A 23710-nucleotide genomic window follows, 5' to 3' on the forward strand; every position below is an offset into this window, starting at 1 on the left:
ATCTGGTCACCGTACTTTAAACGGTAGTCATGTGTACTAAATGTGCTGCCCATGATAAAGATAGGAAAACTGAGGCCTCTGGCACTTCAAGCTATAGGGTAAACCCCCAGTTGTAGGAGCTGGGCTAGTGGAGTCCAGGTTTCTAAGCCTGTCCTTGAACAGCTACAGTGCATTGTAAAGCTGGGTGGAGGGTTGCTGGAGCTGGGTCCCAGGCTCATGCTCTGCTGTCCATACTGCTCTATATAGCCCCTCTCTGACGCACTCTGGGGCTTGAGCTGTGTCATGCTGTACAACAGCAGGCTTGGATCCAAGTCCTAGGAGCCCCCTGGGTCCTAGGCCCTGGCTTCCCCCAGCCCCCCTGATTCCTGTGAGGCTGGCAGGGGCCCTGGCTTTGCCCGGAGGCTGAGCGCAGCCTGCAAGGCGGGCTCGACAGCCCCTAGGGGCCAGTGCTGCAGGCGGAGTCTGGCCGAGCCGCCGCGGGAGCCCGCCCAGCCGGGTCCGCTCTGCCTTTGGGGCGGAACTAGTTGCAGTCCCTGGGCGCCCCTAGCGCCTGCCGCTTCACCCTCCGCCGCAGCTGCTGCGCTGCGTCCCTCCCCCTGGCCCTGAGCCGGCTCGGCTTGGCCCGGCCCCCGCCCGCCGCACTGCTCCAGCCGCCGCCGCACCATGAGGTTCTCCGCACTCTGCCGCCTAAGCCGGGGAGCTGCCGCCCCGCTAGCCGGGAGGAGGGGGATCGCGCCCCGCCGGGGCACGGCCAGTGCCTGGGGCCGCTGGGAGAAGCATCAGGCTGGCGGCGCGCGGGGCTCGGCTGCCGGGTAAGCGGAGCCAGCGCAGCCAAGTGTCCCGGGGGCTGCGGCTGGGCGGGGAGCTGTTGCGGGACGTGGAGGTGCCGCAGGGTCTTTCCTGCCCCCCCCAGCGGCGGCCGCGCAGCTCTTCCCGCTCAGGGGTTGCCTGCGCCCCGCTGCGTCTGTTGTAAGAGCTTAGCGGGGTTGGGGCAGGGGTAGGGGCTCCCTCTGGACCCCCAGGGCCAAGGCGGGTGCTGCCGCCCGCCCCCCTAGGCCCTGGGAAGTTCAGCTTTGCTCAGCGGGATACTGGCCTGCGCTATCTCCCCGGGGGAGTCACTTTGCAGCATCCCCTGGGCATGGCAATCTCTGCTCTGGGGGATCCCGTTGTTCTCGCCTCGTGTGTTACTCCAGCACAACACTCACGTGCACGTAACTTCCTTGTTACAAATAAACGTGCCCTGATATCAGGAAAGAGGCTCCCCGAGTACAGCTAGCTCTGCCACGTTGCACGTACTTCATGGGTTCTGTGTAACAGCATAAAGCGTAAAACCAAATGCAGCTCTCCATGAAGTCAATTATGTATTCAGTTACAGTATGTGTTAAATTATGTTAATACACGGTGGATTTTTAATACATTATACATCAGAGGCTGTGAATTGATTCCTTTACTACGTTTTAGTAATACCGTAGGTTAGTAAACGTGAAAGAATTTAAAAGATGAAATGTACTTTCCCTGCTTCTGCCCTTTGTTTGCTACTCATATTTCCTTCAGCTTGTAGAGTAAGAATCACTGAAGCTTTTGTTTGTAGTCGTTTCACTTTCAGATTCTCAGTGTTGCATTGCTTGTCTTTCAAACCCTGCAGAGAGGTGGGAAACTTCTGTTGCTCTCTGGGGTTTTTTAGAGCTTGTTTTTACAAGCTCCATTTTAAGTTGTATTCCTTAACTATTCCTGTGAAAACATGTAATTTTTTTACATGTAGACTTCAAAGTTTGTGTTTTATTTCTTCATTACAAGCTTATGTATTTTATTTCCTTAATGTTTGTTTGTTTGATTTGTTTCCCTATTAAAACAGCAGTGAACTGGACAAGGCTCCATTTGTTTCAGTGTTGCTCACAGGCAATGAATAGCTGCATTGAAACTTAGTCTAATCTTAGCAAATTTACTTTGTTGTTGCTTGGGGAAGCTATAGACAGCCCTAGAGCTACTGGAGCAATCTGCAGTCTCAGGAAGGTATTACTTGTTTGGATCCCATTTGAAAATCATTCCCACCCCCAGGTTTTAGGGATAGTTGAAATGAAACAAACTGCAAAAAGTGTGTATGTCAGCGTTACCACTCCCCTCTGGCTAATAAAGTATCCTGTTCACTGGTGAGTGGATTTTCCAAGCCTTGTGGAATAATTAGAGGTGCAGAATCTAAAGGACTGGGCATGTCAGAGCAATGGTAAATGCTGGCTAAATAATGAAGGTTTGTGGGTGGATTTGTTACATCAGTTTTGCTATACTTAGCTGCCAGATGTTACTGATTTATTAATATATACACATTGCTTTGAAAATGAAAACCATTGAACATGCTTAAATATGTATTCAGCAGTTCTAAATTTTGTCACTAAAATAGTATGGGAAGTTAATGTCAACAGCTTTCTGGTAATGGTGTAACAGGGAAATGTGTAACAAACATTGATACTATGTTACTATTGTGTTGCAGAAAAATCATTCAGAGTTCAAAGAAAGTCCTGGCATCCTTGCAGAAAGGACACCCTACATTTAAGCCAACACTTGCCATTGTACAGGTAGAGTATTTATTTGTTTGTATATTTAACTAAAGTATTGTTTCTTATTATTTTAATTTTGAATCATTTAAAAAAACATTTATATGTACTATTAGTAGAGTAGCAGAAAAGACTTTAATAGAAGGCCACTTTTACTGATTGATGTTTCCTAGTTAGCTTCTTATAAGCTGTGGAATAAGATCTATTAATAAATCTATATACATACAAAGTTTATTGATAACTTTTAAAAGTAGCAACAAGTTCTGCTATTTGAGCATCTCATGAGTGATCAACAGCTGGCTTTATTGCCAAGTCTTAGAGTTGCTGTCTTTTAAATATACAAACATTCTTAGTGGTGTGTAGCTGGTTTCCACAGAAAGTCATGGGATAACTCTCTTTAGGTTCCATATGAAACCAATTTCCATTGTCAGAATTGGTGTCTAAGGCTTCCAGACTGGGAAGATGTGTAATAATCCATTGTACTGAGTTATTAAAATGCAAAATTACAGGGAGTAGATAGCTAGAAGGATAGTGATGGGGTGCAGGTCTTTATACTTCTAAGTCATTGGTTCATATCTGTCCCAGATCAGCAGTCGCTAAAAACAGTTACCATAAGATAAATGGAGTTTGTGGAAAGAGCTGGTGACTTTAGTCCAGTTCCCAGTAGATAGTGGTTCACATCACATTCAGTAGAGGTGGAAAATACTTGAGTTTTGGCATATTTGGGGGGGAAGTGTAGAAAATGCTTTTATTGCAGTTGACTGTGCTTTACCTGTTACAGGGATGCAAAAATAACTTCACTTTCAAGTATTGTTGGACTGGTGCCTTTTCTAACTAAACAAATTTGCTTAGAGTAGCGAAAACATCCAGCTCTGATCTTTAAGATATGTATTTCAACATACCAAGCCAAGATAAATATTCCAAACTGGCCTTCTGTCAGATTCCTATAAACTGGGCAGCTTTAACCTCCTTTCACTACTGAAAGAGAGAGGGGTGCTGGAACAATATGTATAGTGGGGCTGCTGAGAGCCATTGGACCAAACTGTAAACCCTATATATGATGGAAACTGCTTCAAGCCAGGGGGTGTGGCAACATCCCTAGTTCCAGCACCTTGGAAAGAGAGAAATGTTTGCATCGCACCTTCTTTCTGTAGATCTATGTATCAGAGTGCACCCAATTTTTCTTAAAATATAATCCTATATAATCTTTGATGCTAAATTCTGTCCTTAGATTACTTACATTCTGCCTTTTTTTTTTGTCCTTTTAAGGTGAGTGATGAAGATTTGGTGCAAGAAATAAACCAGAACTTTGCCAAAGAGGTGAGGATTAGGAGATGTGGTTGATTTTAATTGTGAGCCCTCTGATTGTTGTAGTAACTTAAAATGTTTGTTTTCTCTTGGCAGATTGGTCTGCACGTTATTCACATTTGCCTCCCTCAAGGTAGCAGTGAAGATGAGGTAATTGTAGCACTTTGTGGGAATCTTTTTCTTTATACTTGAATTATAACACCAAATGGAAATGTTTAAAATTATGTTTATGGCATTCATCATCATTGAATCCTCTGAGCACTTTGCAGACATTACATAAATGTATACTCATAGCACTCCTGTGTAGGTAGGCAAATATACCCATTTTTACATATATATAGGAAGTGTCAGAGCAGAAAGCAGAACTTGGATCCCCTGGTTCTCAGTTTAGTGTCTTAACCATAAGAACAGAGTGCATCATGGGTATAATCTTGCAAACACTCCATGTGTGGAACTTCTGTTGAAGTCAGTGGAAATTCTTCATACAGAAAGTTTTCACAGTTGGGACCCTAACTTGATATCTTGTCTAATGCAATGTCTGTTCCCAACATGCTCTCCAGAATACACATACTCTTTCACTGTATTAGACCAGGTTTTAGCCAGAGAAACTTCTAAACTGACTATATTATTTTTAGAATTATTTTAAATATGTTTGTAACTGGCTGTTTTATATCACCACCAGAGTTAATGTTAAAAATAGCAGTAATAAATTCCTTCATTTGGTAATAGTAACATAGAGGGGACAAAATTCTTTCTTTGGTTGCACAGTTATGTCAGAGGCACTGAACTAATGTAACTGAGGTCAGGATTTGGACCTGTATGTGTTAATACAGAAACCTTTACTAACATTGTGAAAAGGCCAAATTAATTTAAAAATAAAAGGATTTCAGAGTTAAGGCCACCACCCTTTCCTCTCTTCATCATTGTGCTTGGGAAGTTCAGGGTGTACAGTGGGCAATACATTCATCCAGATCCTTCATACTTTCTAAATAATGGCCGGGTTGCAAAGCACAATGGAAATGTACATTTCATATACTGTGTTTCAAGGATTTTACTAATTTCAGAATTTTACTATATTTTCCTTTACTTTCCAAATGTGTTTTTCCTAATGACTAACTCTTACACAGATCCTTTCTGATACACTGATACAATATCTGTATCTCGACCTTGTGGTTGTTATGGATCCCTGCTTTAATATTTTTGGTAAGCCGCTACTACAAATGATGCATTGAATCTGTTACCCATTTAAAAAAAACAGACATTTTAAACAACAATCAAGATACGGTTTGTTGTGTTCATAATGAATGGGAACCTCATCTGTTGAGTAACACAACCCAGAAGCAGGTAGAAGTTTGTGGATATGAAATCATAGCTGTTGCCATTGTGAACTCATGCTTTGAGTAGGAATCCTGTGAACCATGGAGGTAAACAGCACTAGCAGCTGTCTCTCTTTCAGCTGTTAATTTGCACAAAATCAGGTTATTTTAAGACTCCAGATGTGGATTTGTCTTATTCAGGGCAGGTATATTTTTAAAGATGGTACTTGCGCACTTGTGCATTCTCTTTCTGTTTGCTTCTTTATTATGGTTTTGTTTTGCTTGTATATGCCCAATATTTTAGCAATAGCCCCAAATGTAAAAAAAAAAAAATCTAAATGTAATTTATCTTCTGAATTATATATATTAATAGAAAATAAAGATGTGTGTTCTGTTTTCAGGTGGGCTTGTTATTACAGGTCACAGAAGAAAATTTTGTTTTATGTTGTGAAAAGATTTTTTTTGTTTTTTTTAACTATAGGGACGCCATAACCATAATACAGGTTGTCATGATTACAGGGCTAACTGTCCCCTTTTCTGATCTCTCTGAGTGCCCCCTCAGGTAATAGGCCTCTTGCCTTCACCTGCCCAGGGGTGGAATCCTACATTTCTCCCACTCTAGGACCAGGTCCCATGCTACAGCCCCCTATGTACTAAACATGATTACTCAGCAGGCCCAACTAAGTTAAGCACCTGCAAGTCTTCCTTTTGAGAGCTCTGACCAGACAACTTCCTCACACCAAAATACTGTTTAATCATATCAGGAACAGAGCATAACATAAGAGAAAAGGGATTTTACACAACAGAAGGCCTACAACATGTCTACCTTACCTCTGGGGTAGAAGGTCAGGCAGATTTTGCTTTTTCAGATCCTCCAGCAGACTCTGTATCAGTCTGTCACGTGTGTTTGTAGCTATGGCTGGAGCCTGGAAATAGTATCTTCCCCGCTCAGGCGTTATCTCCCGATGATTCCTGTCGCATTTACTGGGAGGTTGCTGATTGGAAGCCATTGTGTTGTCTTCTGGCTAGTTTCTTAACAGCCCTACTATTAAATTAATCCAATGTGCATTCAGTAAACATTCCAGTAACCCAATGTAGCCATGCTATCCCACTAACTGTCTCACTAGCCCTGTCACCTACAGGATTTGTAAATTATTACACATCAGCCCCATGTCCTTCACACAAGTTCATCTAGTACCACAGCACTGTCATGCTTCACTTCAAATTGTTTTCTGATGGAAGCATCAAACTAGAAATTGGAAAATGTGTGTTTCTCTTCCTGGGTCAGCTGTAAATGTCCTGGGTAACCTTGGGAAAATCACTTCGTCTCTCTGCCTCATTTTCCCATCTGTGAAATGGGGATAATATAGCCTTGGCTCACAGAAATGCTGAGAGCCTTCTCTGACTATAGGCTTTGAGTGTCTTGAATGAAATATACTTATAAAGTGCAAAGTAGAAGTAAAAAAAATTAGAAGTATAGGATAGTAATATGGAATGGTATTAAGTCTGTCAAAATGATTAAGTGTTAATTATTAAAAGTTAGCCCTCGTATAATGCTTTTCTTCATTAGAACTTGCATCTGCTTTAAAAAGGCCAGCTAGTATCATTATCTCCATTTCGCAGATGGAAAAACTGACTCACAGAGAGGTTAAATGACTTGCCTAGTGTCACACAGCAGGTTCATTGCAGAGTCTGGAATACAATGTGGATCTACTGACTGAGTGAGAGTGAGGTCTGTGAAGACTCTGTGCACTCGAGCTTCTTTTACATGTATATACAATTTAAATAATTTTTTAAAAGCCAATTTTTTAAAAGCTATTTAAAATGTGTTTTCAAGGTAGTCTTCACGAGCTCTTACTTAGCGCTAGCCTCACTTTCCATTATAAATATGAGCTAAAATAAATGTAAAATTTACATAACTCTGTAGTAAATTTTCTTGGATTCTGTGATGCACAAAGATACAGCTTAGGCCAGGTAATGAAGAAGTGTGTGCTAGTTAACTTTTTTTCAAAAGGGAATATATAGAATTTGTTTACAGTATAAATTTTTTTTAATTTTTGAAGCCACAAGAAAATGAAATACATCACAATGGATCAGGTGTGATATTTTATTAGAGGTGGACTCAGACACAAAATTCAAATCTGGATTGGGAGTGTGTTTGTCTAAAATATTGCTGCTACCAGATCTAGGTCAGTACTGAAATTTTATAAACACTTAAAAAGTCTGGAAGTAGTTGGGCCCCAAACCAAAACTAGAGGCCCAACTTTGTGTTTCTCGTGCCGTTAAAGGATCTGTGGCTGTATCACTTGTCTGTTATTTGGCTGGTTTAGATTATTAAGTCAAACACTTCATAATAAGGGAAGATAAAACCTATTTTCTGTGTGTCATTTTGTTACATCAAAATCATCTCCTGCATTAGATATCAATGTATGTATTCCTATATACAGAGGTTATCTTTTGTTTGGTGAAGAACAACATTTGCACCAGCTAAGCACAAAAACGTTCAATTGGTTGTTAAATCAAACTTTACATTCAGTCATTTTAATTCTTCTGGGAATTTTTTTCCCTTTTAAAATATCTATTTTTTTCTTTTGTTTCTAGTTTATCACATCTTCACTCTACCCATATTTAAAAACCAAATACACAAAGTTCCAAAAACACGTGTTTACATTTATTTTGGTAGCCTTACTAAGAACACTTGTTTTTGGAACTTTGTGTGTTTGGTTTTTAAATATGGATAGATTGTATAGGAATACGTGCAGTATTTGGTCCTGCCATGAGGGCAGGGGACTGGACTCTATGACCTCTCGAGGTCCCTTCCAGTCCTAGAGTCTATGAGTCTATATCTAGTGCAGGAGGTGATTTTGATGTAACAAATGAGAATGATAAACAAATGGGGAGGTAGAGTTGGAGAAAAATGGGAGGTAGGACAAAGATTACAATAAAATCACACAATTACACAGTTTTAATCATGTAAACATCTGGATGGTTCTGAATTTTAGTTAGTTTTGGTTCTGGTTTTAATATGGCTAATGGAAATTGTTTTTGCAGGGTCTTGCCCTTTAAATATCATAATTAAGCTCTCCTCCCTTTTCCTTCACAATGGAACAGATCTCTTTATATACACTTATCTGTTGGCCATCATTTCAGCAATGTTAGGGACAAATTCCTTCAGTTATACCCCTGCAACTCCATATATGGGGATAACTGTTAATGTACTTACTACTCACTAAGCTTTGTGTGTATATGCCACAGATTTGCTGCATGCTCCTCTTTCTGCTAACGCAGGGGTTCTCAAATGGGGTTGGGACCCCTCAGGGGGTTGCGAGCTGTCAACCTCCACCCCAAACCCTGCTTGCCTCCAGCATTTATAGTAGTGTTAAATTAAACACACACTTTTAAATATATTTATTGGGGGGGTCGGACTCAGAGTCTTTCTGTGTAAAAGGAGTAGCCAGTGTAAAAAAAAGTTTGAGACCCACTGTGCTAAAGCACGAGAGAACTAGACAGATGACAAATGCCACGTGTTATAAGCATTATTTTACAGCTACAACCCATTTTTATGTCATAATGTTCTACTTCTGACTTTATCCTGTCTTCTAAAGCGTTTTATTAATTTCCTAGATTGTTGGTGAAATCTTGAGACTCAATGAAGATCCTACGGTTCATGGCGTTGCCCTTCACCTCTCTGAAAATGCATTCAGCAGCAAAATATTAAATGCAGTAAAACCAGAGAAGGATGTGGATGGGTAAGCTAAGTAGTGAGAGGTAGCCAGAGCAGATACAAGTTTTCTGGCTCTAAAATCTTTTTTCCTCATTGCTTTTCACTCATGGATTCCTCAGTCATTGTGTTTAACTGTCATTAAATGTGGACAAAAGATTATAAAATCAAGCAAACGGTGGCTGCTTAAGTTATGTTGATAGTACTGTGTTTTAATCTTTGCTAACTGTAAGCCTGAGAAGTAGTTACTTAAAGGCAACAAAAAACATGTTCCTATTTTATTCTTTCCATTCAGTGTTAAGGATTTCCAGTCCTCTGTGGTTGTCGTTCTTATTAATTTCATTGACAGCATTTTTAAAGAGAGCTCCAGGGTGAGAGTCTTGGCTGAATCTCTAAAGGGGGGCATAGGTCTAAGGTAGTTTTAAGTCATGTTTGCACCTTCCCAGTCTATCCTGAACTGCTCAAAGGGCTGGAAAGGCCTTGGAGTAACTTAAACAGTCCTAGGTCCTGTGTAAATTACAGCAACAGACCTGGGCTGCCCTACCATTTTGTTCCTTTTGTGTCTTCCTCTCACTTATCTTTTCTCACATTGCTCCAACCTTCTGGAATAACATTCCTTCTTGTTCATCAGATAACCTGAGTACTTCCAAAGGTCTCTAAACCCCCCACTGCTTTTATGTAGCTTTTCACCCACCCCTGACAGATGATCCTCTTTCTGTTTTTCCTCCCCTCCTTCTTTCCCTCATATTCTACTTGAACGTGTCACAAATTGTCTTGCACTCATTTTATTTCTTTTAGCTTTGTTCCCCTTCTTTCATCTATCTTGATAGTTCTGTGTTTGTTTGAAATCTAAGCTCTTGGGGGTAGTGCTAGATATAGGAGTTTAGAGATTAAAATAATCTAGTAACCATATACTATTGCTAGTTCTATGAGCCGTCCAGTCTGAATTTTAACACATAGGATGTAACCCATGGGGCAAGTTCTAATTAAAATGTATCTCTCACACACATTCTGTTCTATATGTTTCCATGTTTTTCCTTGATAGAGTATCAGATGTGAATCTGGGACGGTTGGTGCGTGGAGATACTTACAACTGTTTGGTTTCTCCCACTGCCAGCGCTGTGATGGAGCTTCTTGAAAAACTAGGTAAGACAATCTTGTGTGATTCTATTTCTAATATTGCCAAGTACAAGGTTTTCTATTCCTGATAATTTGTGAGATTCCTGTATAAGATCCTTGGTAATGAAATCTTTTTTAGTATTTTTTTTTCAGTTTTTGTCATACGTTAGTCTTGTTCTGTATTTCTTCATGCTTTTTTCTGATATGCACAAAATAAACATGTAAACTCACTGCACTGTAGTGGATTTGCCTCCTGCAAAACCATGGTAACACGTTAAAATAAATAAACCCTACAAATACCTGCTTGACTTGGTTTTTGTAAAATGAAGACTGTGGTCCCAGTGACTGTCACAGCTCTACGGGACACACATGTTTTATAGACATAGAGATGAACTGTAAAGCAAAACTTTGTTTTGTTTTGCTTCTTACTATGTACAGACTCAGCCTCACAGTTTTTCTTGCTTAATTTTACATTTGAAATAACAGGTCCTCGCTTCCTTCTCTTTCATGGAGAATCTCGGCAAGATCTGAATTCAGAACTGCAGATCTGTTTCTAGTAGTACTGTGGCCTTTGACTATAGACTCACGTTTCATTGGCTTGGATGCTGCTATACCCATTTTATAAGGTCTCCAGAAATACCTGAAACTTTTATAAAAACAGAATTGTCAAAGATTTTACCTAGGAGTTCAGAGATGAATTTTGGATTACACACAAATTTGGATAAATCAAAATTTTCCTGTGGATTATTAATGAATGTTTCTTTTGTTTTGGACTACATTGTATATTTGGTAACATTGAAATTGCGGATGACTTTACCTGTAAACAACCCAAAAAAATTTTTTTTTACATCTTCTATAAAGATATTGTTAATGTACTGGTTTAAATCAATTACAACTATCATTCAAAAATATACTCTTATTCCGTTGCACGTCTGAATTTTGGAAGCAACTCTCCTTTAAAAGTAGGCGAATTTTAAATAAAATGGTAAATTCCTGTTTACAACTGGATAAATTGAAGGATTATTTGCAAACAAACCCAGATTCCATTTAATTCAGCAATATGTACTGAATATTCACGCTAATCAGGGTAAGATTGTCACATAAACAAATTGGAAACTACCTTTGTGTGTGTTCTTCCAGAGACAAGTGTATGGCATTTTCAACATAGTAATGATCAGAAGTTTACTAGCACATGGAACCCTTTTATAGGGTTTATAGGGTTTCTTGTAATTAAAAACCTTTTCTCTTAGTAAGGCAAATGGCAGAAAGTCGACTTACGTGGACATCTGTGGGCTAGCTCTGTGCTCCAATGAAGTTTAGTATTGAATGTCTTTTACTACAATAGACAGCTTAAGTGACTGTTGGCTTTTCTTGTCAAGCAGTTAAAACCGTAGATGGAAAGAAGGTGTTGCTAGTGGAAACTTGTGGGCCTCTGGAAGCCTCTTTGCAGTGCCTGCTTCAGAGAAAAGGTGCCATGACTATGAGCTGCCAGTGGAAAACACAGCAACTTCAGAGCAAGGTAAATATTTTCTTATGTCAAATCATAAGAATCCACTCAGCAACTCTGCAGTCTTTTTAACATTTTCTAACATTGTAGAATGATTCTGACAATTTACAGAAGGAGGTAAATAAGAAGGCTTGGGTTCGTTCAAAACTTTGAGATACCCTCTGCTACTACTAGTGGCAGAGTATATTTTAACTAGTGCAAATTGTTACAGTTAATGAGATTTTTATGCTTCAGCATAGGTTTGAGGGAGGGAAGATATTTAACGGTATAATTTCACAGATACAGTAGTAGCAACCTATCAAAAAACACTGTTGTGAACTAACAACTCAAGAATAACTTCAGAATTGTGCTACCCCTTTTTAGCTGTAAGTGGTGAAGCTCTTTTTAAAAGCAATATCATAATTGGATGAGATGAAGAAAACTGTGTTGTAAGCATATGTATAACTGTTTTATGTAGTATCTTAAGGGTTGCTCTTACATGTCATTCTCATCCTCCCACAAACTTTTAAATCTTCAGTTCCTTTTGATGATTAATAATGAGGAAAAAAGCAGTTTGTGTATGCTTTGACCTTAGATTTCTCTCAGAATTTGACTTTACTTCCTGATTGAAGGAAGGGTTGGAGGAGGGGCCTGATGATGATGATTGGGGATGGAAGCAGAGGAGATGGTAGCTGAAGGAAGCTGGCTGTATAATAAACATATAGAGGAGATATGTTAAAACTGTCCCAAGCAGAGCTATTTATAACCCATAAAGAGAGAAGAGCCAGATGCTCCATGAAGTTCAGTAGGGACCTCTCTCTGTCTATTTTGTGTAGAATGTGTGTCAGTATTATAATATTGGGTGGCAGTACAAATCTCAAGCTATATAACATGAGGAGGCTTACTGTTCCATTGCTGGGACTGTTACAGATAATTTTCCTTCCGCTGCTCACTCAAAAGCCGTAGCTCAGTGAGACGTTAAGAATCCTGCTTCAGAATATTTATATATAGAACCACTTGTGAACTTTTTTAAATTGCAAGCCATACACCGGTGTTCACACAAGTGTATGGTCTCTCACACAATTTAAAACAAGTTTTATGCACTCATGTACTTCAATCAACCCTTTTCCACAGTGCTAGAAAGAGACACCTGCTTCTCTCTGCCATGCCAGTAGGACCATTTGCATGAGGGTACTATTATATAATTTATGACCTAAAGAAATTCACAAGTGCTTCCCTTATTAGGACAGAGAGGAACAGAACTCTTTCGAGCACTGAGGGACAATGGAAAAGGGTTGATTGAAGTCTATGGGCATGTCTACACTTACCTCTGGAGAGATCGATCCAGCAGTGGTCAATTTATTATGTTTAGTGAAGGCACAATAAATCGACTGCCGAGTGCTCTCCTGTCGACTCCGGCACTCCACTGGAGCGAGAGGTGCAGGCAGAGTTGACGGGCGAGCATCAGCTGTCAACTTACCACAGTGAAGACACCGCGATAAGTAGATCTAAATACGTTGACTTCAGCTACGTTGTTCATGTAGCTGAAGTTGTGTAACTTAAATCGATTTCCACCCCGCCAGTGTAGACCAAACCTAAGAGTATGCAGGACTTATGAAATGTTCCTTTGAAAGTTATACGTGTTTTTAATTCTTTTTTACAAAATGGTTAGCAAAGGGACAATCCTAGGGCCTCTAGGTTCTACTGTATTGCAAATAATAAGTAGTGCTGGAGAAAAGTGTGTTACTCCACTCTCTTGTATCTAGTTCTTATATGTATTGGGCAAATTTACAGTGCCACAAGTAAACCTAATCTGATGTTCCATAGAGAATACCACAAGGTGGCAGCCAATTCAAAAATTTAATGTAGAATATTTGTTTTGGATTCAAGGCTAGAATGAAAGAAGGGAGATAGACTTTGAATTTAAGTTGAACAGGTGTGGTATTTAGAAATTTCTTCTTTGGCAAATCAGTGTTTTTACAGTTGATGATATCACTGTTAGGGCTATCTTACTTGTATATTTTAAGTGATAGACAACATTTTTAAAAGTATACACTTCTTTCATTGGTGGAAAGAAGTTTCCATAGTGTTTAATTTAAATCTAGTTTTTTAAATTTCATTCTTTAATCATGTCTGTTTGTCTCTGTGTTTTATGACCATGTACTGCAATGGTAACTAGAAAAGAAGGATGTGTTTTACTCATATGGAGGAGTCCTTAGTAATTATAGTAGGGGTTTGTCTACACTACAAAATTAGGTCACCTTACAGCCACTGTAGTAATTACATCAGCTGTCGGTGTCCATAATACACTCCTTCTGCCAGTTGTGTGTGTCCTCACAGTGAGTGCTTGCACCAGCTGAAGTGGGGCATTGTGAAGCACTGACAGCCACTTGGGGCTCACAGCTGGAGCCCCTCCACCCTGGGGCTGCCAGTCAGAGTTGGTTGGGGCTCAGTTTCACAACAGGGAGCCTATGAGCTGTGAAATTGACAAGAATGTCAGTTTCACAGCTGCTATTATTTCACATTTGGTCTCTGGCTCTGGCTGTCAGCCCATAACCATGCTAAGCTTTCTGGCATTTTCTGTGACTTACCTGTCCTAGCAGGTAACTGTTAGGAAATAGAATTCAAGGCCCAGGCAGGATGAGGTTTGAGGTTTTACATGCCAGTCGTCTTTGGTTCATTTTAACTTTTGTCTCCAACGGAGTTTCCATTTTTTTCTGGAGGTCTAATCAGTGGGGCTCTGGGGAAACTTGCCTTTGCTTACCTCAGGCGCAAGCCTGGACTACCATGGCACCTAAGCAGTAACCCTCCCAGTTCTAGTAAACTTAGTCATGTTGTTGTGTAAGCTTGTTGCTTATAACTTGTTACTCTACCCTATTGTGTATCCAGAGATCTTCACCTTTGTCATGTCCCAGGGATCAGGAGCTAAACACAAGGTTTCTTGCTTGCCATCATCGAGCATTGATGGTCCCATATTTATAGTGCCACCTTGCAAGAACTATCGGTATATTTGAGGGCGTGGACTTGTTAGTTTCTGTTATCCTTGCATGCTGAAAGGCCTGACAAATGTTTTGTGAAAATTTGGTACAATATGTTTTGCTTATTAATGAGGGTTCTACCCCTGCCGCTCCAGTAAATAATCATTAAAGTTAACACAACAAAGAGAAAAGCAAAACATTAAATAATGCAATCATACTTTGAATTTCCTGACTTCTGTACATATATATCTATATCTGAATATATTATTGGGAGTATTTAATAGAGGTTTGCCGGTAGACCAAACAGGGTTGCTTTGTGGTATGTACCATGGCAAGGCAAATGAATGTGAACTATTTTAGTGACAACTGTGATAAATGTTTATTTTATACATCAGTTTTTCAGACCAAGTTAATATGGCCATTTCACTGAAGCATGAATCTCAGGTTTACCATTTTTTTACATTAATTGTAGCATGAGCTAGGAATTAATCAGACATGTAACTCAAGATGGAGCTCTGCTAGTTTATCATTTAAAAAGGAAGGTGTTCTAGTAACTGTTTTCCTCATTCATGTTAATTTGCTAATAGATATTTTAGTCATTGCGGCCTGATCCAAAGTTCAATATTGCAGATTGAAAAACTCCCTTGCATTTTAATGGGCTTTGGATCAGGTCCTGTACCTCCATTGCTTTTGTACTGCCTCTTTATTTCAAACAGTTTCTTTTGCAGGAACATTTTTGAAATTGGGGAGCTGGTGTGTACTTTAAGCTGGTTAATTAATTTCAATGAACATTTGTCATTCACAGGAACATTACAAAGGTCACAAATACCTAAATGTTGCCTTCGTTACCTTAAACATTACCCAGGAGATTTCTAAAGGAACAAATGGCAGTTAGCTGCTTAATTCCCAGTTGCATTGTCTGCCTCTACATACTAACTTTCGTATTGTCCTTCTGATCCTTAAAGTTGTTTCCTGCATCCTCAGCAAAATAAGCACTCTGATAAAGTTTACTTTAATAGTACAGTGAAAGTAGAATGCTCATAAATGGCAATAAAGTGCTTGGTTACAGGAATTAACCAGGGTAGAAAAAGAAGAAAGTGCTTGAAACATGCAAACAATTGTGTGTCACATGAAAACTCATGTTCTAGACACCGTGGTGATCAGTGCCTTTTAAATAGGCTTCTTAAAATAGAAATAATTAAAGGCTGGCATGGCCCTAAGCTTGACTTACCAGCTGCATTTTAGATTTATTTATTTTATTTTTTTTATAAAGCAAATCTTTTCCTGCCCCTCTCAGCATACCAGAAATACTGGGACAGTTGTAACATTCCTGATTTTTATATTATAATTAAAGGTTGTGTAAACAATTCAGCCTTTTATTGTTCTCCTCTTTATTGCCTTTGATTTTGGTGCAGTGAACAGGCAACTACATTTCTGCATTAGAATTGAGTTAGCTTGATTTTCAGCAATTATAAAATTATTTTCTTGTCACAGCTGCATTATGACCTGATTCTTAAAAAAAAAACCTTGGATTTTCAAATAGTTCTAAATGGACAATTCCAATATTTCAGAAAACTCTAGCACAATCATGTGCAACTGCTGTAAAGAGATACTGTTCTATTTCCATTTATGTTGTCTGTAAAATGGGATTATTATGAACTAAGAAATACTCAAGCCTTTAGATAAATTAAGATAATCTATTATCCTTCTGTTAATACATATATAGAAAGCTCTTGCAGACACTGACCCTTCAGAGAGCATTTGACATATGGAGAAGATTTAATGATATACTTTTAAGGAACAACTAATTTTGTTACTTTAAAAGCCAATAATCTGTTCCACTGTTTACAAATGATAAAAGGGAAAATGTAATGTATTTAATTGCTATTTGATATATATTTCTACTGAGATTAGGTAATCCAGTTGTGGACAACTATTGTCTTTTAATGAAAAATACAGATAATTATTTTGCCAAAACATGAATAATACTTAGCACTCATGAGAAAATTTACTAAGATCATTTCTTCAGTTACTTTTTTAACATGACCCATGTTGTCTATTTTAAAAGTCCTTGCCTTGTGTTCATATTTATTTACTGTAAAAAATTTTAGGCACACACAGACCTACTTATGTGTCAACATAATAATAGATGGGTAAAACCCATCTGAACTCTAGTTCACATTTTCAACCAAATGTAGGTTTTATTAAAGATTTGATATGGGTGCCTCCTTCCCTCTCTTTGGCCTCAAAGCAGGCCTGTTATCTTTGCTGAAACTCATCCTGGAGTTTCAGCCTATTTAGCTGTCTTTGCTGAGCCAGCTGTGGACTGTCCTTTCAAATCTCACAAGAACCAGGGTTTGTGGGCTGAGTGGGACTCTGTGATGTCAGACCCAAGCAAGCATAAAAGAGCATGAGACATAAATGGAACAGCTGTCTAGAGCACAGCAGAAAAAAAGATTATATAGGAATTTCTTCTGATAATGCTTTGTGAGATTACTGTTCTACTGTGTATGTGTTTTCAAGACATTCAGATTCTTACGTGGTCATTGCTGCTTCTTGCATCTTAAATTTAATCAGGCATTCTAAAAGCCAAAGAGTAAGGACAGCAGAAGCAAGGAGGGGCAAATGTAGTGATCGGAGTTCTAGTGCCTTGCTCTGTGCACTGGTAGGGCCTGGAAATACAGCGGAGGTAGCATGTAAGCATCTGTGGGATAGGGAGCACCTCCCTTTAGCCTTCTCCCTACTCTTTTTTTTTTTTTTTTTTCCTCCCTCACCTGCCACTCATTGAGCAACACTGACATGCTCCAGAATGAGCTGAGATCAGGCCATCTGAGCTCGGGCTTGTCAATGATGGGAGTTGAGGTTGGAAATAAATGGAGGGAATCTTACTGGAAAAATGGTCTCTGCCTACTTCCTTTTTCAGTGCCACTATCTTGTCCCCCTCCCCGTTAGAGGCTGTATGTTTCCATTATGGATGTAACTAGAATAATAGAAACTAGTGCTTTGTTTCAGGTGTGATGATGAATGTTATGACAACTTTCCTAGGGTCACTGAGAAAAAATATCACAACAGATGGGGAAGGGGCCATCGCTACTGCTAACTAATGCTTAGAATGTACTGAATTTTGAAGAGCTAAACACTCTGTGAGAATAGCCTTGTTCCATATTATCATGGCTTGTTTTTATCCCTTTCTTTTGGTGAAAAATAATGACGTTGTTGTTGTGTTTGAACACTTAATTAGTCAGCTCAGCTCTTAAACACATATGCTACAAATCTTAATGGTGTTAAAGTGGGGACCACTGGTTTTTAATATTCTCTGAAATCGGTGAAAACTCCTTCTCTCCCTCCAGCAAGCATATGTTTGTATATCTTTCATCCTCCTCCCTTCCCCCGCCATCAGAACAATGCCATGTGTCAAAAATAACTTGTATTAATTGTGTAGGTGCAACTGGAAGAAGGTAAGGAGAGTATGTGTTGGTGAAAAAAATAAAAATTTACTACCTCAGTGAAGTTCAGATAAAATTTTAAACATTAGACCTGCAATAGCCACAGGGTTTTAAATGATTATTTTTTTTCTGTTTAAATCAGATTTTGTATATTTATTTCCACTGAAAGTGGCTACAGGGAATTCCATATCTGCTTCTCCTTCTCCTCTGCCCTTATTAAAACTGAAATAATCCTATATCAGACCTAGAAAACCCATGTCTTCATTATGCCCATTTACATTTCAGTTTAAAATAAAAAAAAAGAAAATTATATTTTGTCTTTGATCATATGGTTTAAAAATGGCTTTTGTAGAAATCAAGGAAATTAAATATTTATCCAACCCTTACGGCAAAATAGGTTTTCAATTATCTGGAATATACAGTTACTCCATATCATTACCATTAAATATTTGGCTTGCCCTATCTGTATTGTTACTGTTATTTTAACATTTAGTCTTTTGTCTTGGGAATGAGTGGGAGTACTTAATCTGTTTCTACTTAAAAATCTCATTGGAGAGAGTCACATTTTGTTATGAAGTAAGGTTTCAAATTATTTATTGGAACATGTCTTCCAGTTGAAAAGATTTTCCAGTGAGAGTGCAAGATTCTACTTGGGAATCAGCCTATGAAGATCTTTGCCTATCCTTAAAATATTGCTTGTTGTGTTATGGATTATTTCATGTGATGTTTGTCATTCTTTCCAGTATGATCTGATAACAGAATGTTATTTTACCCATTTTACAATATACTTGGTTATTCAATGACTGCATATTACCATCTGTCAATATCTTTCTTGTCCTTTTGGCTAAAATGAAGTGCATCAAGCTTGACCCCAGATGTACAGTACCTTCCCTTTTAACTTGTGTAAATTTGACTTTAAACATTAACTTTTAATAAAAATCTGTTTTGCATCTGATGCATCCTCTATCTGGGGACTATATAATGCACTTGCAGGGGGATAGACTTGATGATTTAATAGATCTTTTCCATCTTGAAAGTCGGATTTATTTCTGATTTAGGAGATTAGCCCTCTGCATGCTTCTGAGCTTTTTTTGAGGTGATTTATAAGGAATGAAAAAAAATAAGTTATGGCAAAAAAAAATCATCCTGTGTGAAGTGAAACTGAAATGGCCTGATGGGGTTTGTACATACCACTGTAACTCTCCTTGGTCAATCCATCAGCTAAGTTTATAGGAAATTGATTTAAAAAACCAAAACTTTGTCATTGTAACACTGACAAAGACTATGGGTATAGAATATTTTGTATGCTTCAGCTGTTGGTTTTCTTTTATAAATTTGTTTTTAAACCCTTGCAAGAAAAAAAATTGTCCTTAGTGTAATTGAACTTATAATGTGTTTTTTTTCTTTCTTTTAAAAATGAGGGAAGGGAATTTAGCAGGAGAGGGGTTTATGCAGATGTTATAAATCACCTGCTGGAAAGTGGCTGGTAATATGAGGTAACCATAAACATAAAATAAAATTAAAAGGCCAGCTGTTTTTGTGATATATTTACAGATATATACAATTTTGGCCATCCAACCTGCTGTTAGCATTGGCTACAGAAATATTATGTTACTCTTGTTAAGATAGTTATGCGGTGTTATGATCTGTAGTCATAGAGATGAGAACAATTGGTTTTCAACATTATAATTGCATATTTCAGAATTGATCACATGTATTGGATGAAGGCTCTTCAGAATTATCATTTCTTGAGATCGCATGTAGAGGTCTCAACCATTTGAAGCCTCAGTGCTAAGCACTATGCAATGTACAGTCCTTGTTATATGGGGTATACTAGCTGACACTACATGTTTGAATTATACTTGAATTATAACAGCTACAATAATAATCTTTGTTTTCATATGGAAAAGATTGGGTTCCTGTAACTCACAGGACCCACTATTTTCTACACCAAAACAGAAATTATTTCTTAGGGTGTAAGCACTTACTATCATAGTCTAAAGTATTTTAAACTGCTTGTGAAATGAAAAGTCTTGTGAGTGAAGCTGTAAGTCTTTACTCTTGGTGGGTATGTGTCGAAAGAGTCTATCTGCATACAGTCATATGTATAGATCAGTTTGTAGAGATTAAAGAAGTACCAGTACCTAGGAAAGAGCAGATAGTAATACAAAGGGCCTGTGTGATACCTCAGTTTTCTTGAACCATTGAGTCCCAAAGTTGGTAAACTTGTACCAGTCCTTAACTGATACATGGTTACAGGTCCATGATCCAAGATTTAATATGGGAATACAGTATTACATAGTGCAAACTAAAACTTTTCTCACTGAAATTCTTATCAACCAAAATGTGTCCAAATGACCTCAACAGTTGGCTAAGATTATGAAGCTAAGGGAAGTAGATATTTAACTTATTGCTAACACACACATTTTAGCTGTAGGAAGACACTGAATAGCCCAAAAGTATACACTTATTGTCTTTCACTTGCAACGTAGAGCAGACACGTCTGTTGTCTATTCCAATAAGGGAGGGATCACGAGGAGTCTCAGCAGAAGAAGGTGGTGTCTTTCTTGGAATTTTACTGCATTTATTACTGAGATGCAGTTTGAAATACTAAGAAAATGAACAATATAAACAAAGTCAAAAACCAGCTCCAGTGTACAAGAAATAAGCTCAGATTAAATCGAGATTGAATTTGACAAATACGTATTCTAGCAGTAGCCACGCATGAGCTAAGGGTCACTAATTAGGTGAATCTTAATATCCTAGAATGAAGGTCAGGTGTGCTCTTGATTAGCGTTTGAGATGAGAACAAGGTTCAAATTCGTGAAAGCAACTTGCTCTCTCGTCCAAAAAAAGCAGTCATGTTCTAAATCCTGCATGAAGTTTAACACGTGAGATTGATTTCCTGTGTTGAACAATATCACACAAAGATTGAGGACCAGGATATTCATTTCCTTTCCCTCAAGAGAGTTCCATGCAAGAATGAGCAATTAAAACTAAAACACAATAGAGCCTAATAACATTGTGTTGGTGTCCTTGATAATTTTTAATTTTTTGTTTTCTTTTATGTCTTGAATAAATAGGATTATACTAAATAAATTCTGTGAAACAAATACTAGTTAATCATATTTGTTTTTTTTAACATGCTCAAAAAATACATCAAAATTATTAAAAAAAAAATAGAAGTGCATTCTAAGTTCAGCTATGGTAACTGTAAAAGCCAAATCTAAGTAGAGTTCAAAGTTAAGAATAAGATATTTTCTGCATGTGTAAGTCTTTGGACTATGATTTCATCCGCTGTCTAAAAAACAAACCAAATGTGAGGATGAATAGAATAGAAGATAATACAGAAAATAGTATAATGGCTTTCTATAATACAGTGGTTCATCATCTGGAATACTGACTACAATACTGATCAACCCACTTCCAAAAGGATATTGCAGATTTAGTGGGGATTCTGAGGAGAGCAGCAAGAATGATTAAAGGGATTAAACTCTCACATGACTAGATAGTAATTGTTCACCCTAGAAAATAGGTGAGGTAAGAGGAAACAAGATAAAAACATATAAAATAGTGAATGATATAGGGAAAGTAGGTTGAGTGTTTCTTTTCTCCCTGTTTCACAGTACAAGAACAAGGGGACAGCTAGTGAGATTGAAAGGCAGCAAATTCAATCCTAATGAAACAAAATAGATTTTCATACAGTCAGTGATTAGACTGTGTGGAACTAATTGCTACAGGATGTCACCGAAGCCAATCAGTTTAGGAAGATTCAAAGGATTTGGGCATTTGTATGAATAACAAGACTATCCAGTGTTACAGTAGTTAATGATAAAAGGTTTTGGAAGGGATGTAAAGCCTTGTACTTCTGGGTTTAAGGCAACAGCTGACTCCCAAGCGCTAGGGTGAGACCTTCATTGGGGGCAGATTATTCCTCATCTGTTGTAAGGTTTTTCATATCTTTCTGTGGAGCCTCTGTTACTGGCCACTATCAGAGACAGGGTGCTGGACTGGATGAACCATAAGTCTGATGCCCTATGGCTGTCTCAATGTTCATCAGGTTTCAATCGAAAAGAAAATATGCTAGGTCAATTGATGGGAGACCTCCAAGGGAAGATGTAGGGAGGTGTGAGAAATTGTGTTTATCCATTTGATGGAACCCTTAACTCTGTGTACCAGTATTATATTCAGTATCTGTGTGTTAACCAAGGTATGATGCAGGATGAGACATTAAAGCTACCTGTGCTTATCAGAGAAGTATTTCTCAAAAGCATGGATGTTAAGCAGTTCTGATCTGGCCACATTCTGCTTTGAATAAATGTATTTTGTATACTTATATTCCATGTTCTTTTAATTAGAGAAACGTATTCTTCTTCACTTGCTGCCTTAACTGTTTGTTTAATGGTGCTATGCACTGTTAAATGGCTGCTGCTTTACACAACACTTGTGTTTAGAAAAGGTGGATGTAGTTAGTGGTATGTGAAGTGATTCACATGAATTTAAGCTGCTGAGAGTTTTAGGATCTTACAGGGTGAGACACAATATATAAATGTAAGAGATTTCCTAATGCCATTGAAAATAATTGTAATGTTAGTAATACAAAAAAAAAAGTGTGGCTGGGATACAATTTACAGTGACATTGGTACATATGATTTCAACTATGATAATGCAAAACTGAGCTGGAAGCCCTGGGGACACTGATCACTCTAGAAAGGAGGCTGCCTGTTGAACATGTAATGTTCCGTTATAAGGTTGTTTCGCTTGCCCCGCTTCGCCTGCCTGGCGTTCCAGCTGGGGAATGGGGTCGGGGGTGCAGGGGCTTGCCCTGTTCTCCCTGCCCAGCATACCAGCTGGGAAGTGGGCAAGCCCCCGCACCCCAAACCCGCTCACTGGTAGGAGTGCTGGGCAGGTGGACAAGGGCAAGCCCCCAACCCCCCACTACACCCCTGCCTGAACCAAGCTTCACAATCATCATTGGTGAGTACAGTATTAAATTGTTTGTTTATAATTATTTAAAACTTAGACTGTATACAATGCCTTTTGTCTGGCGAAAAAAATTTCCCAGGAACCTAACCCCCCGATCCTCCCATTTATTCTTATAGGGAAATTGGATTCGCTTAACATCGTTTCGCTTAAAGTAGTGTTTTTCATGAACATGACTACAGTGTTAAGCAAAGAGTTACTGTAGCTGATTTCAGTCTGAATCAGCTTGGTATATCCTCCAATTGTCCTGTTAGTAACTCTCTCTCACATCCCTTGCCTTGCAGCCTTATTCCAATGCCTGAGAAACCCCTTCTCCCACCTCCACCCCACCTTTTTTTTTCCATTCTCTGTTCAGATGATAGCGCTGTTAGATTTCTCCAGTTTCCACCAGATGCACCTTCCCCCTTCCTTGTCATTGAACAGTGCCTCGAACTGCTGTTCTGATGGAATTTTTAATTGTTATTTCTTGGCAGGAATTTCGTTGATTGCATCACACCTGATCTGGCCAAAAAAAGAGGCAGGGATACTTGCCAGTCTTAAGTCAGTTTGTAGTGAGGCTTGCAGAGTTTGAGACACTTAGCATCTATTGACACATCTTTAGTTATTTCCAAAATCTCTACTGGCTAGAAACTATTTCTGCATTCAGCCTTGATGCAATGCAAGGCCTGTCTTTCCATTTTGTGTACTTTTGTATATGTCTGTGTCTCTGCTTATAATTAGGGTACATATTATTCCTTATCTTGTGTAGATTCCTGTAACTGTTATAGTCCTCTGTTGGAGGTAGGAAGTGGGGAGGAAACA

The 23710-nt window shown here is 38.6% G+C and overlaps 1 protein-coding gene across 10 annotated transcripts in view; it reads left to right on the plus strand.

Moving 5' to 3' along the window:
- Nucleotides 1-617: 617 nt before the first annotated feature.
- MTHFD1L (methylenetetrahydrofolate dehydrogenase (NADP+ dependent) 1 like) overlaps nucleotides 618-23710 on the plus strand; it is a 286291-nt gene continuing 263198 nt past the window's right edge. For 9 of the 10 annotated variants that reach the window (XR_003999635.1, XM_030556574.1, XM_030556572.1 and 6 more), the window contains exons 1-7: nucleotides 618-812; nucleotides 2489-2573; nucleotides 3822-3872; nucleotides 3957-4010; nucleotides 8801-8925; nucleotides 9943-10043; nucleotides 11396-11535. Coding sequence is in view for 9 of the 10 variants with exons in the window: in XM_030556574.1 (XP_030412434.1) it covers nucleotides 664-812; nucleotides 2489-2573; nucleotides 3822-3872; nucleotides 3957-4010; nucleotides 8801-8925; nucleotides 9943-10043; nucleotides 11396-11535 (705 nt within the window). In the remaining variant the exon portion in view is untranslated. The remainder of the gene's footprint in view (nucleotides 813-2488; nucleotides 2574-3821; nucleotides 3873-3956; nucleotides 4011-8800; nucleotides 8926-9942; nucleotides 10044-11395; nucleotides 11536-23710) is intronic. The other variant, XM_030556573.1, reaches the window with a different exon arrangement.

The sequence above is a fragment of the Gopherus evgoodei genome, chromosome 3 (assembly GCF_007399415.2).
Source record: "Gopherus evgoodei ecotype Sinaloan lineage chromosome 3, rGopEvg1_v1.p, whole genome shotgun sequence".
In the NCBI taxonomy this organism is placed as follows: domain Eukaryota; kingdom Metazoa; phylum Chordata; order Testudines; family Testudinidae; genus Gopherus; species Gopherus evgoodei.